Source organism: Wolffia australiana, chromosome 18 (assembly GCF_029677425.1).
Source record: "Wolffia australiana isolate 7733 chromosome 18, ASM2967742v1".
Lineage (NCBI taxonomy): Eukaryota > Viridiplantae > Streptophyta > Magnoliopsida > Alismatales > Araceae > Wolffia > Wolffia australiana.
In genome coordinates this window covers 10,899,185-10,911,477 of record NC_135852.1, presented here as the reverse complement: position 1 = coordinate 10,911,477, position 12,293 = coordinate 10,899,185, and the positions used below count along the sequence as shown (strand labels likewise).

At 46.6% G+C, this 12,293-nt stretch overlaps 1 protein-coding gene across 4 annotated transcripts; it reads right to left on the bottom strand.

Annotated features, from left to right (window-relative positions):
- Positions 1-1,374: 1,374 nt before the first annotated feature.
- Positions 1,375-11,090, bottom strand: LOC144715047 (CELLULOSE SYNTHASE INTERACTIVE 3). Of its 4 annotated transcripts, none has more exons than XM_078589897.1 (8): positions 10,801-11,090; positions 8,936-9,040; positions 8,541-8,652; positions 5,401-8,449; positions 2,789-5,330; positions 2,218-2,672; positions 1,881-1,997; positions 1,375-1,807 (listed from the first exon to the last, which is right to left on the bottom strand). In XM_078589897.1, the coding sequence occupies exons 3-8, from the start codon at positions 8,618-8,620 to the stop codon at positions 1,646-1,648; spliced, it is 6,405 nt and encodes a 2,134-aa protein (XP_078446023.1). In that variant the 5' UTR covers positions 8,621-8,652; positions 8,936-9,040; positions 10,801-11,090; the 3' UTR covers positions 1,375-1,645. The 4 variants fall into 4 exon arrangements, with proteins under 4 accessions (XP_078446023.1, XP_078446025.1, XP_078446024.1 ...); XM_078589899.1 differs by having other exon boundaries at positions 8,541-8,644; XM_078589898.1 differs by having other exon boundaries at positions 8,936-9,030.
- Positions 11,091-12,293: the final 1,203 nt, after the last annotated feature.

Below are 12,293 nucleotides of genomic sequence, written 5' to 3'. Positions count from 1 at the left end.
CTACACATTATAAGTTCATTGCATAGCCTTGATTCTTCGAAGGGAACCTAAGGTAGTTATTGATGATAATTTATTTTGAATCACATCCAAGAATCTGCGTTGATTATTTTGGCTCTATTTTCAGGGACAATACTTCACGTTTACACTTTGTAATGAGATGAAATACTACATATTTCATTTTGATGGAGCTTTAAATGCAACCTAACATTAATGATCTACCTAGTCTCATCTATGAATCTTATTACAATCATGACATTAAAAACAGCTTGATCCCTCATGGTTTAGGTATCTCACTCAAAAATTACTATCATGACAGTTGATATAATGATCTATCTAGTCTATTATATAAATCCCATTGGGTAATAAAAACAACTATATCTAGCCTATTTTGATACATAATATTTTGTCTCAATTTCATTCATCTGGTAGATGATGGCGCTCTTTCAAATTACTTCGGTAGGGAAATTTGGATTTTTGGATACATAGATTTTTTAAATCATAGCTTGAAGAAAATTTTTGAGTTGGAGGATGGATTATAACAATTATAGAATTTTAATATTTAGAAATGAAAAGACAAGATCAAAACAATAGCTTTTTAGATATTTAGATAGTTAGATCTTTCAAATCATAGCGTATAAAAGTACTCTTGCAGAGGAAATTTATATACTTGGACTTATAGATTGTTTGATCCATATAATGAAGGAAAGAATTGAGTTTCAGGATAGATTACCAGACAAATAAGAAAAGGCTTTAAAAAGGACAAAAACCTACAGCAAATCTCATGCACCCATCTTATTGAATCCATGGACCCATGAACTAACACATTGCACATTTTCTCCAGAATCAACCTAACACAGGCATTACCAACCACAACTAGCAGTTATTGCAGTAGGGGAATAGCAAGCAGACAAAGATACCTACTCTGAACTCTTTAAGAATGGTGTCTTCAGAAACAAAGAGATGTGAGGATTAACAATTTGATTATCAAGTGGAAACTAGTCATAATCTAGAAACACTTTTTCGCTTCTGGAATGGAGCCTTCCAGAAAACCAAAGTACGATATTTGGAAGGCATATAAAAGATGGTTAAAATAAAAAATGGACAGTAGATTATGCTGGTTCATTTTACAATTTCTAGATGGACAGTCTGCCAGATGTAATTATAATTGAATGCAATCATTTTTCGTCAAAAAAATTGAGTGAAGTCGTGAAAGTGGTTCAAGTAATTTTTGCGGGCATCAATTTCATGGAATCAACTGATCTAGTATCCAGTTTTGGGATCTGACTCGAAGATCTCAACTTCATAACTCCCTTTTTCCTGCCTAATATCGTGCCTGAGCTTGAGTCAATAACCCCTTTTTGACAAGATGATCTGTAGTCGAGAAGTGCATTTTGTTGTTCATATATTTCAATCCGTACGATAGTTTTTTAAACCAGATTCACATCAACCAAAAGATGCATCTGATCTCTGAGATCTCCACAGGATATAACGAAAATAGAGACCACAAATCAGAGTTGAAGGAAAAATATAAAGCTTTAACTGTGGAGAGGCACGAATCAAACCTCATCACAAATCAGGTGCTGTAAAATCTCGCAAGATTGCGCCGGCTACGCTGTACAAGCTGCAGAGATGATTGATTAGATGTTCAGAATCCGTCAACAGATGTCCTGTTGGACCAGACGATCTCGATCTCGAGAGTTCTGGCCGAACCATCCCGGTTGCCATCGTGGTTGAGGCTGAATAAGCCACTGTACACGCCCTCACTCACCACCTTATCAATCTGAATCGTCACTCTCCCCAGCGTGCTCTGTAGTGACCAGAAGACACAGAATCCAAGTAAGATGGCGAAGAAGAAGACTGCAACCAAATCTGTGACATACCTTTCCAAAGGTGTTCTTGCTCTTGCAAAGGATGAACAGCTTCTGTCCTTTAGGTGGGACGTCAAATGCCCAGGTGAACCCTTCCTTCCACTCGGGGGAGCTACTGTGTGGCACTACCTGCACGGGAAAAAAAAAGGGTTCAGAGGAAGGGAAAAAATTGAAAGAAAAAGAAGCAAAAAAAAAAGAAGGGAAAACAAGAAAGGGAAAAGAAGAGAAGAAAATAAAACGGGAAAATATCATTAAAAAAGCAAGAGATAAAAAAGGAAGAAAAAAATGAAGAGTGGAAAAAAGAAGATGATAGAAGGGTGTGGGAGGGGGAAGGATGGGATTTGGTTACCTTGGTCTGCTTGGGAGGCGAATTGCCAATAGTCAAGCGGCAGAAGGCGTTGGTGCTGCCCATAGTCTGCTTGAGATTCGTGCCACGCTTGATGGTGACAGTGAGGCAACCGGGCAGGCAATGGAGCAGGGCGTCGGCTCTCTCATGGAAGCTGGGAGGGCAGGTCTTGACAAGGAGCTGAAGGATTGGAATGGCCTCGGCGGCAACAAGAGCCTGGGCCTTGGCAATGTCCACATTCATCTCTGACCATGAGTCCTTGAGTAGACACAGTGTATCCAGCGCCGACTCCTGTGCAGCCTCGCTGCCTGCCTTCAGTGCCCCCACAAGGTGCGGTATACAAAGGGTCGCCGCCTCTGACATTCGTAGCTTCTTGAAGTTGGCGAATATCACCTGGATCGTCCTCAGTACCTCCTCATTGATTGTCGCCGTTGACCACAACTCTTTCTCAAGCGCCGCTGCCACACAGATGACAAACCATTCTTCAAACACAAGCACAAACAACCAGAGCAAGAAAGAGGGGAGGCCATCTGCAAACACAAGCCCAAACAAGCAGAGCAAGAGAGCTGAGTACCTGTCAGGGATCTGATGAGCTCATTGGATACGTATTCCTGAAGGGTGTGATTGGAGAAGAGGAACTTGATGAGAAGCGCGGCCTGCGCAGCGACATCAGGGTTGGGGGAAAGTAGGAGCTCCTGAATGACAAGGATTCCTCCTGCCTCAGCGACAGCGCGGCGGTTTGTCCGGCTGCGAACCACCAAGTTCTGCAATGCGCACACAGCAACTGTCTTCATGTCCTCAGTGGGCTGGTCCTCGAGCAAGCTCACCAGTGCCCGGCAAGCAGAAACAGCATCTCCTGCTCGGGCAAGGCTCTCATTTTGGAAGAGGTCTCCCAGGGCCAATGCCGCAAGTAGCCTTGCTGGCGGCGACCTGGAAAGTGGATCCAGCAGGTACTGAGCCAGTGGCGCAATCGCATGTTTGGCGGCCTTCATCTCCCGGACCCGGACATTGTTGAGCAGCACCTCGAGTAGGGTGGCAGAGGCCTCCTCACACTGATGCGACTGAAGCAGCTCCAGCAGGGCAGCTATAGCGCCATGCTGTGCCATGAGTGGGGCCGCAGCAGCATCACCTCTTTCCTGGGCAATGAGGGCAGTGAGTGCCACCGCTGCAGTGGACTCGTTGGTAGACTGTAGCAGCCGCACCAGGACTGCCAGGGGGACCTTGTAATGGAGCCCGGGGTTGCAGCGGAGAACATTGCAGAGGACAAGGGCTGCAGATTCCCACAGGGCATGTGACGGTAGAGGGTCAGACTGAACAATGACCTTAGAGATCTCAAACAGCCCGCCAGCCTCTGCCACAGCCTCAGGCCAGGTTACAGAAATGCTCTCCAGTGCCCTCACTGCAGTCTGCTGCAGGCTCAGGATGCCAATCCCTGCCAACTGAACCAGTGGCACGACCGCATTCTTCGTGGTGATGTCCTGCTGGAAGTGCTCCTGCGCCAGGAGGTGGGAGAGTAGCTCTGTCCCAAGCTGCTGGATTGCCTGTGAAGGTGACTCCAGAAAGGAGATGAGTGGCTCAATGACCTCGCTTGGGGTCAGCTTCAAGACTGCCAGGCTCTGGGGCTTCTCCAGGATATTCACCAGTGCCTGCAGCGCACTCTGCTGACCCAGCATGGTGATATCTGAGCGGTGGAGGAGGAGAAACAGAGGCTCCACCATCTGCGCTGCCGCAGAGCTTCGGGCAATGCTGCTGTTGTTCGTTAGTATGAGCAGCAGCTCCACAATCTGCGAGCACAAGGATCCAGGAGCATCAGAGAGCATGTCCAGAGCCTGGTCAATGATCCCGCCCTCCACCATGGCGAGCTTGCAACTGGGCCGGTCCTTGCCAAGCTTGATAAGGGACCGGACACAAGCCTCGGAGAGCCGGTAGTTGGTGGATGAGACCAGCCCCACCAGCAGATCAATCACGTCTAGACTGGCAGCCATCTCCGCATGGTGCTCCTCCCCAAGCAGCCTCTCCAGGGCTTGGGCAGCTGACTCGACTGCCGCTGTCTCCTCCGAGGCCATGAGTGTGATCAGAGGCTGCACGCACTCAGTGGCCATTGGCTGCGCCAGGAAGCTCGGGTTCCCAAACAGGATGTAACAAAAATCAGACGCATGCTTCTTCAGCTCAGGCGAGGGAGCCGCAACCAGAATCTTGTGCAGACTGCAGAGAGGATCCCCATCCACATCGCTGAGCATGTAGGCCCGGGAAAGGTTGCCGTCGGTGAGCTTGATTAGGGCTACCAGGGCCGCCTCCTGCTCCCGTTCTGTGCCGCTGTTCAGGACGTCAACCAGTGGCTGTAGTGCCTGCCGTGCCGCCTCTGAGTCCCTGATAATCTCCGCGTCAAAGAGCTCATGCAGGGCCCTGGCAGCACTGAACCTGGCATTTCGGGAACCCAAGCGAAGAACAGCAACCAGCTGGTTCACTGAACTGAAGGCTGCCTCGTGACGGGGAAGATCGGGGTGGGTGAACAAGATCCGAAGGAGATCTGTTGCGGCGGCCTCGGTGGAGTCTTGGGGGCTCAGAGAGAGGTACTTGGTCAGAGCTTCCAGTGCCCCTGCTTCCGCCATGGCTAGCTTGTTTGCATCGCCACCCTCTGACAACTGGGTGAGGAGCTGAACCGCAACCGATGGGGCTCCAGGCCTCTCAGGCATTGGCCGGAGAAGATCGACAAGAACTGGTATAGACTTGCGGGCCGTGGCCCCAGTTCGTACGTCCTCTATCTGGAAAAGCCGTTGGAGGATGACCTGATCAGGACGCTGCAGCAGAGAGAGCTCCTCAGACAGGGCTACAAGGTTGGGAGCATCCAGGTCCATGTGGCCAACGAGAGCTATTAGAGCTGCCACAGCACCAGAGTTGGCAACAGCAAGGTGGATTCCTCGGTCACCCATAGAAACAAGGCTGGCCATCGCCTGAGCCGCGAAGTACCGGCGGAGCACCTCTTCAGACCGCAGCAGGAGAGACAGTGAGGGTATGATTCTCATGGTCGCCGGAAACAGCCCGACATCTGTATCCCGGAACAGTATGGCCAAGAGTACAGCCATGACCCATGGTTCTCCTGATTCAGACTCGCCCTTCAAGAAAAAGAAAATGGGTGAATTTTTTAAGAGAGAATTGAGGAAAGCTTTAGCAATAATTTATTACCTGAAGATCAGGAGAGAGGGTAGATAGCCTGTCACAGAGAACGTCGAGCCCACCAGCCTCCACAATAGTGTGTTTACTCCTCTCATGGGAAGAGGAGATTAAACACAGCAACCAGAGGGCAACAGTTCCTCCCAAAACTGCGGCGGGGTCAGACGCCTCCGGCTCACCAGCATCCTGGTAACTCTTCTCCATGAAGCTCCCAGATGAGGTTCTCGTTAAAATATTAGAGGAAGGAGGTTGTTTTATCATGTCAGTGAGAGAAAAAACCAGTGGGCTTAACAAGCCTGACTCCTCCAGTGCATCCAACATGAGCTGCCTATGTTCTCTGGCGACACAGATGAGGATAGCAGTCGCACCAGCCCTGACCTCAAGTGATGCTGAGCTCATCACCCTCTCCGCAAGAGAGGAAACGCACCCAGCTTTACCGATCATGAGATCACCCAGAAGCACCGGTTGCTCGAGGCAGAGCCGAGAGAGAATTTCAACGACCTTGTCTTGCACTGGTGGCAGCCCGACAGCTAAGCACTGTGTCAGAGGGTCTAGGCTAGCAGGAGCTTCAGCAATGGCAGACCAAGGAGCATATGCGAAGCAGGCATTTTGCTTAGTTCTGATGAGCAATGAAAGCAGATCAAGGGGGTCGGACTGCTCAGCCCCTTCCAGATCCATAGAGGCCAGGGACTCAACTAACGAGAGAACCACAAACCTGCACCTTGAGCTCTCCACCAGAACGTCCCCGATTGGGTACTGGTTCAGAAGGTGATGAAGAGCCCGGGATGCATTCATTTTTCCTTCCGTGGAGCCCTCGCTCAGAACTCTGGTCAATGCAGGGACAACATCCTCAGCAAGGGCCTCCCGAGCAATCTGAGGGTCTGACAGGAGATTTGCTAGCGCTGCAACTGCCGTCTCTGCGGCATCGATAGAGGAGGTCTTTGCCAGGTTGATCAGGGGTTGGACATCTCCTCCAGCTATGTAAGAGACCTTGAGGGATTGCTTTGTCTTTGTGGGCCTGGAAAGGGCCCCAAGGGCCCTGGCCGACTGGGTGGCGATCACCTGGGTTTTGCTGGTCAGGAGCTTCATGCACGGGTGGACAATTTCATCGGTGGCAAGGCTGTCACATATATCCTGCCTTGTACTGAACAAATCTGCCAGCACCGAAGCAACACACTCCTGGGTTTCCTCATTTGATGTGTTGACAACCTCCACCAATGATTTTAGCCCTCGGTTTGCGGGAGAGCCCCGCTGCACCAGGTCGGCATGAGAAGCCATCATAAGAACATGACCAAGGACCGAAATGATGTGAGACTTGGACGTGGGAGAATCGCCCAAAAGCAGCGCCAGCAGCTGGTTGATCGTAGCAGAATCGGCCTCTCGGATGAGCTTCTTCAGAGCCTTAGAAGAAGCTTCCTGGCCCTTTTGGCCGCCACTTTTTAGCAGCCACAGCAAAGCAGAGACCGCCCCTGCACTCTCCACACAGGCCCGAATATCGTCACTGTAACAGCACAAGTTCCACAGCACATTAGCCGCATCTTCCCTTGCCCTTGAAGAACCTGTCTCCAAGAGCTGCACCAGAGGAGGGATCCCTCCAGCAGCCGTGATAGCCCATTTGCACTCGTCCACCTGATTAGTTAAGATCGCCAGCAAGGCCACAGTGTACTCCTGGAGCTGCTCCCCAGACAGGCCAAGCAAGGATATAAGCATTTGAATCCCTTCTCTTCTCCCTATGGACGCCCAGATACCCACATTGTCGCTGCACAGTCTTGTCAGTGATTGGATGAGGTGCTCATGCACATCACCAGAGGCCATGGTTATCAGCCCAATAAGCATCCTCTTGGCATCAGCGTGCTGGAGCCTTTGGGAGAAGATATTGTTCCCGTAGAGGCTGGCCAGGGCCTCTAGCACACGATCATGCACCAGCCTACTGTCCCCGGGCTTCAATAGCTGGATCAGAATCTCCTCCACAAGAGTGACATCGGGTTGCTCTTCTTCATCAAAGACCATCAGGGAATAAGCCAGAGCTCCAACAATGTCTGCCACAGAAGCTGTCAGATGAGGTGAACATGAAAGCTCTCCCAGGTATGACACCAGAGAGGACATTCCGCCGCATATGTTGCCCAGAGCCCGGACAGCATGACGTTGCATTTCATGGCAGGCCTCCCCTTGCATGCATTCCTTGGAAGGTGCAACGACAGCCCCAATAAGCGCCGGTAATCCATTTGCATCCACCATGGCCTTCTTCGCCGTGGAAGATTTAGATGATAGGGCCTCTAGAGCATCCGCAGCACTGGCACGGACTGAGACATCATTTTCGCGGGACAGAAGATGCAGAAGCACCCCCACAGTGCCTGCATTGACCACATTGGAGACGCTGTCATCAAAGGCCAGGACTAAGCGTGCAAGGAGGGAAGCCGCGTTGGACTGAGAGAAGCTGTTGCCGGAGGAGAGAAGGCCAGTGATGATCTCCACGCCTCCAGCTTCTAGGGTGGCATTCCAGTACCCGTCTTTTTCTCCACATAGATTCCTCAGCGCCCCAGTGACAAACCCCTCGACCACTTTGTCCTGCTTCATTCTGGGGTTGAGCTGATCCCACAGGGTTGGAACGACGCCTTCTGTCAAAAGTATTTTCATCCCGACATGATCTTCAGATAAACCACCAGAAGAGACTTCATAGATGGCCTCAGCTGCGGCCTTTCTTGCATCCAAGGACTCCGACTTCAATAGAGATAGTAAGGGAGGAATGCACCCACCAAGGAGAACCTTCACGCGCAAGTCATCCTCCCTGCAGAGGGCACTCAGTGTTGCAGCAACGTTTACTCTAGCAGAGGTCGTTCCGGTCCTTAGCACAGAGATGAAGAGTGGCATGGCTTGAGAGTGGGAGCCAATCAAGACCCGTGCATCTTTCTTTTCTTTGATGACAGCCAGAAGATTAGTTGTCACTAGTTCCTTATCGTTTGGTGAGGACATATTTCCATGGAGCTGTTCCACAAAATGGGCAACAGTAGCCATAGTGCTTTCATGATCCTCCTCCATTGTCGCAGTTTCATGGGATTCTCTGACAGTAGAGAGAGAAAAATGATATAAGTAGCTGACACTCTCGGAAAAAGGAAAATTCAGACAGAGAAAATAGTACAATGTGAAGTTACCTAGAAGGGATCGAAGATGAGCGAGATATTGATGGGGAAGTGGACAGATCCAGGGGCTCGAGGATGCGTGAATTTGACATCTCGTCACTAAAACTCTCCGCTGTCTACAGGTCTAAAACAAAGCTCCACTTGGTTAAGAAAAGGAATCCATAAAACATTGGAAATTCGAGTGAAATGAAAGATACTAAAGGACAGATTACTACAGAGCATTAACGCCAGAGTTAAGAGAGTGAATGTAGGTTTCAGCTCCGAAATATAGGTCAGCATCAATAAAAACATGCCCAAGAAAATATTTCAACAGGGATAAGGCAAGTTCTTTTATCTTGCGTTGGCATTTGGAAGAAGAAGAAGCTAAAAGTTTCAAAGGTTTGAAGGGAAAAAGTGACAAGGCTGACCACATAAACGCCGACTTCCGAGTGCAATTGTAAAGCATCCTCCAGCCCGAGTGCTGGCGGAAGAAGGGTTCATACCAGGAAGACTGTGCTATTATCTGCATGAATCTTCCAGGACAATGGGGAGAAATTAGCCAGGAGATTAATTTTCAGCAATGGGAAGATGAGAATAAATGAAACCATAGCTCTAGCGAACAAAGAGACAAGATTCACGGAGAAGGTAACAAACCAAGACAAAATCTTTGAGTTCGAAACAGGTCTAACAAGAATACACATCAAATGGCATTATAATTGTAGCATTTATACAGACAATCAGAGGAATCATTGAACACTATAATGATACTTTTCAACCTTGAAAAGTACCCCCAGTTGCAACAGCGCAAGCACCAGGTTTTTAAGTGATAATACCCTCCCTTGGACTTGTCTGAGAATGCATGAGAACAGAGCCAGGCGCACCTAGACGAGAAGTGACTCTGTAAAAAAGGGAGTCCATTCTGATATAAGATCAAGATTTGAACTACCGGATTGTCTGGAGCAAAGGAGATCTTTCAGATCGACAGGGGAAAGACAGCCGATGCGACATTGTTCTTCATCTTTATCCATCCTATTTCCTGTTCTGATAACTTATCTCCTGATTCATGATTCATTATCCTCAGACGTGATCGTGGAAGCTACGTCATGGTGTCTCGTATGGGATATTGGATTTTCTTGATCAACTACAAATACTTATATAAGTTTCGTCAAAATTACTGGCCCTAGCCACAAATCAACACTAGTTTCTTTATATCAATTAATGAAAAAAATGAATGTGGGAAAACAGTTGCTCTGCTTTCTCCAGAAACTATCGAGAAAGACCTCAAAGTTATTGAGGTTCAACAACTTAGAAAACAGAGAGGACGTTATAGGAGAAATGACAAGAAAGTAGTTCAGTTAGTTGATTACAATATTATTAACTTTGGCCACATAATAAATATTGAAAGCTAAAATAAAATTATATTGAATAATGTCATTATACATATTATAATTATAAAGGAAATAACCAGAGTGCCATAATGTTCAAACAACTTACGAATCTCATATTCACGTGAACCAATCACACTAAATAGGTTTTGAGGCAATAAAAGTATGTGATTGGTTGACTAGGGAAGAGCTCAGGCACCAAAATAATTTCCCAACGAACATCCAAGCATAGCATAAGTAGAGCCCCAAGATAAGCTTGGCAGCCCACGAGGTCCAGATATAGCACAACTCGTGAGCATTATAGAAAATATGATAAGAAGGTACTGGGATCACAGACGCCAACGAAATATCACACATGGTGTGATGTTTGTAGAGTGGGAAGGCAATACTGCACCGAATATATGGTAAAAAAATTATGAGAAAAACGGCTAGGAACAAAAGTGTACAGAAAAGGCGCAAAGGATTGGGATGTGGTGAAATTTAGGCCCCAACCTTCACTACAATTCGACAAAGAGAAGAATCGTATTAGAATGTGCACTCGATGAGATTCGTTCAATATTTTCTTGAGGAATATCTCTATTCAATCAAACAGAAATGCAAACAACCAACAAAACCCAGATAAAACTGATCATTTCCATTCAGTCAACGAGGACATATTTTCAGGGGTCCAGATGCAACCAGCCAACAGCAGTCCAAATCAGACCCACAATCGAAAACGCACCGACCCATCTCAAAAAGACCCTTCAGGCCGATAAAACCCAACACCCACGAATCACGCGGGAGAGCGCAGATCTGAAGGAAACTCTCACAGATCTACGACTCCCAATCCATCCGGCGAAAACTAACACAGAAGGCATCAAATTTTGGGCATGATAACCGATCAAACGAAGGGAAAAACGTCACCCCACCTAGTGATCATCGTCGAGAACCTCGCCGGCGTCAACAAGAGAAATAATGGACGCGAATCAAGCACGGGATCCAGAGATTGAACGCATTGCGATCAGATCTGCCAGGACGAAGGGGTAGGCCCGAAGATCCCCACCACTGTGCAATGCTGCGTAGTGTTGTCAGCTCCGCCACCGGCACCCTAAGTCAGAGCTCGACAAATAGTTGAATGGGGAAGAGAGAGAAATAGAGATATAGAGAGAGATAGAGAGAGATGGAGAGAATGGGAAAGAGAGAGATAGAGAGAGGTAGAGAGAGATGGAGAATGAGAGCTGAGTTGTCTGCCTACTTTAAGGGTAACGGTTGCCCACTTCTTTTTCATCGACTGTAAATTCTAAGTTTTAACGGTTGTTTTTTAAATAATTATATGTTGGCATTATTGGGCCACTACTTAATGGGCTTGCTTGGGCTTTGTTTTGAGGCCCTTCTGGCAGTCTATTTGATTTGTGGAAAGGACCCTTTATCATTAGGAAGTGGTGGTGTAAGAAGCGCGCTATCCTCTTTGTCTTTATCAAAATAAACTTAATTAGTGAAGCATGTATTTTAGGCGCGAAGATTTTAGTAACCTTCCCATTTGATTTTGATTTTATTTATTTCTAATAAAATTGAATGTACCTATCGTATTATATTTACAACTTTTTAATGAATGAACTGAATTCTTTGTATAGCTTCCTGATTATCAATGTATTAGATGTATAATTAAATATATAATTGAATGTAGCTATCATATTATATTTATCCTTTTTAAATTAATATACTGAATTATTTGTATAGCTTCAAGTTATCGATGCATTAGATATATAATTAAATATAGATTTAATGCCTTTAGGTACACGTTTACGCGAATTACCCGATATTATGTGCTTCTTTAGAAACATGACACTGGAGTGGATTAAACATATAAACTACTTAAATAGGGAGCACGAATCAAAATAATTGATCTTTTCTTATATTTAACGTAATTTCATCACTTCCTTTTTATTTTTTCGGTTTCTCAAATTCATTCTTCCCTTTGTAAATTGGCTCTTTGTTTTCCAATAATGGATCCAATGAACACAAAGAGATCCTACCTAAATACTGTTGCTAAAAAATAAGGATGAGAGGAGTTTCTACTGATATTCAAATAATAGATAATCCATCATAGGTTTTCTCACCTTTTCCTGATAAAAAGGGACAAGCCTTAATTTGTACCTTCTCATTGTCAAGGCACATGATCCTGAATTTGTATACAACATCTATGAACTATTTAAAGATACCTCATATGAAATTTAAGAACAGACAGTGACATATAGGCGTACTTCAACCAACCTTTGGAAATAGACAAAATTGTCAACTTTGTATTTTATTTATTCAGTCTATTTATAATCATGGCATCATGGTTCGCTAGACGGGTACTCAGATAAGGGAGTTAGCTATCTCCACATGTAACTCCGGGTAGTTGCCGCATTGTTGGGTG

Excerpts from the sequence above, each read along its gene's own strand:
- LOC144715047 (XM_078589897.1), bottom strand. The coding sequence starts at position 8,620 with ATGTCAAATTCACGCATCCTCGAGCCCCTGGATCTGTCCACTTCCCCA. Across the intron at positions 1,998-2,217 it reads CGCCTCCCAAGCAGACCAAG|GTAGTGCCACACAGTAGCTC; the intron begins GTAACCAAATCC and ends TTTCCCGTGCAG. Across the intron at positions 1,808-1,880 it reads GCAAGAACACCTTTGGAAAG|AGCACGCTGGGGAGAGTGAC; the intron begins GTATGTCACAGA and ends TGGTCACTACAG.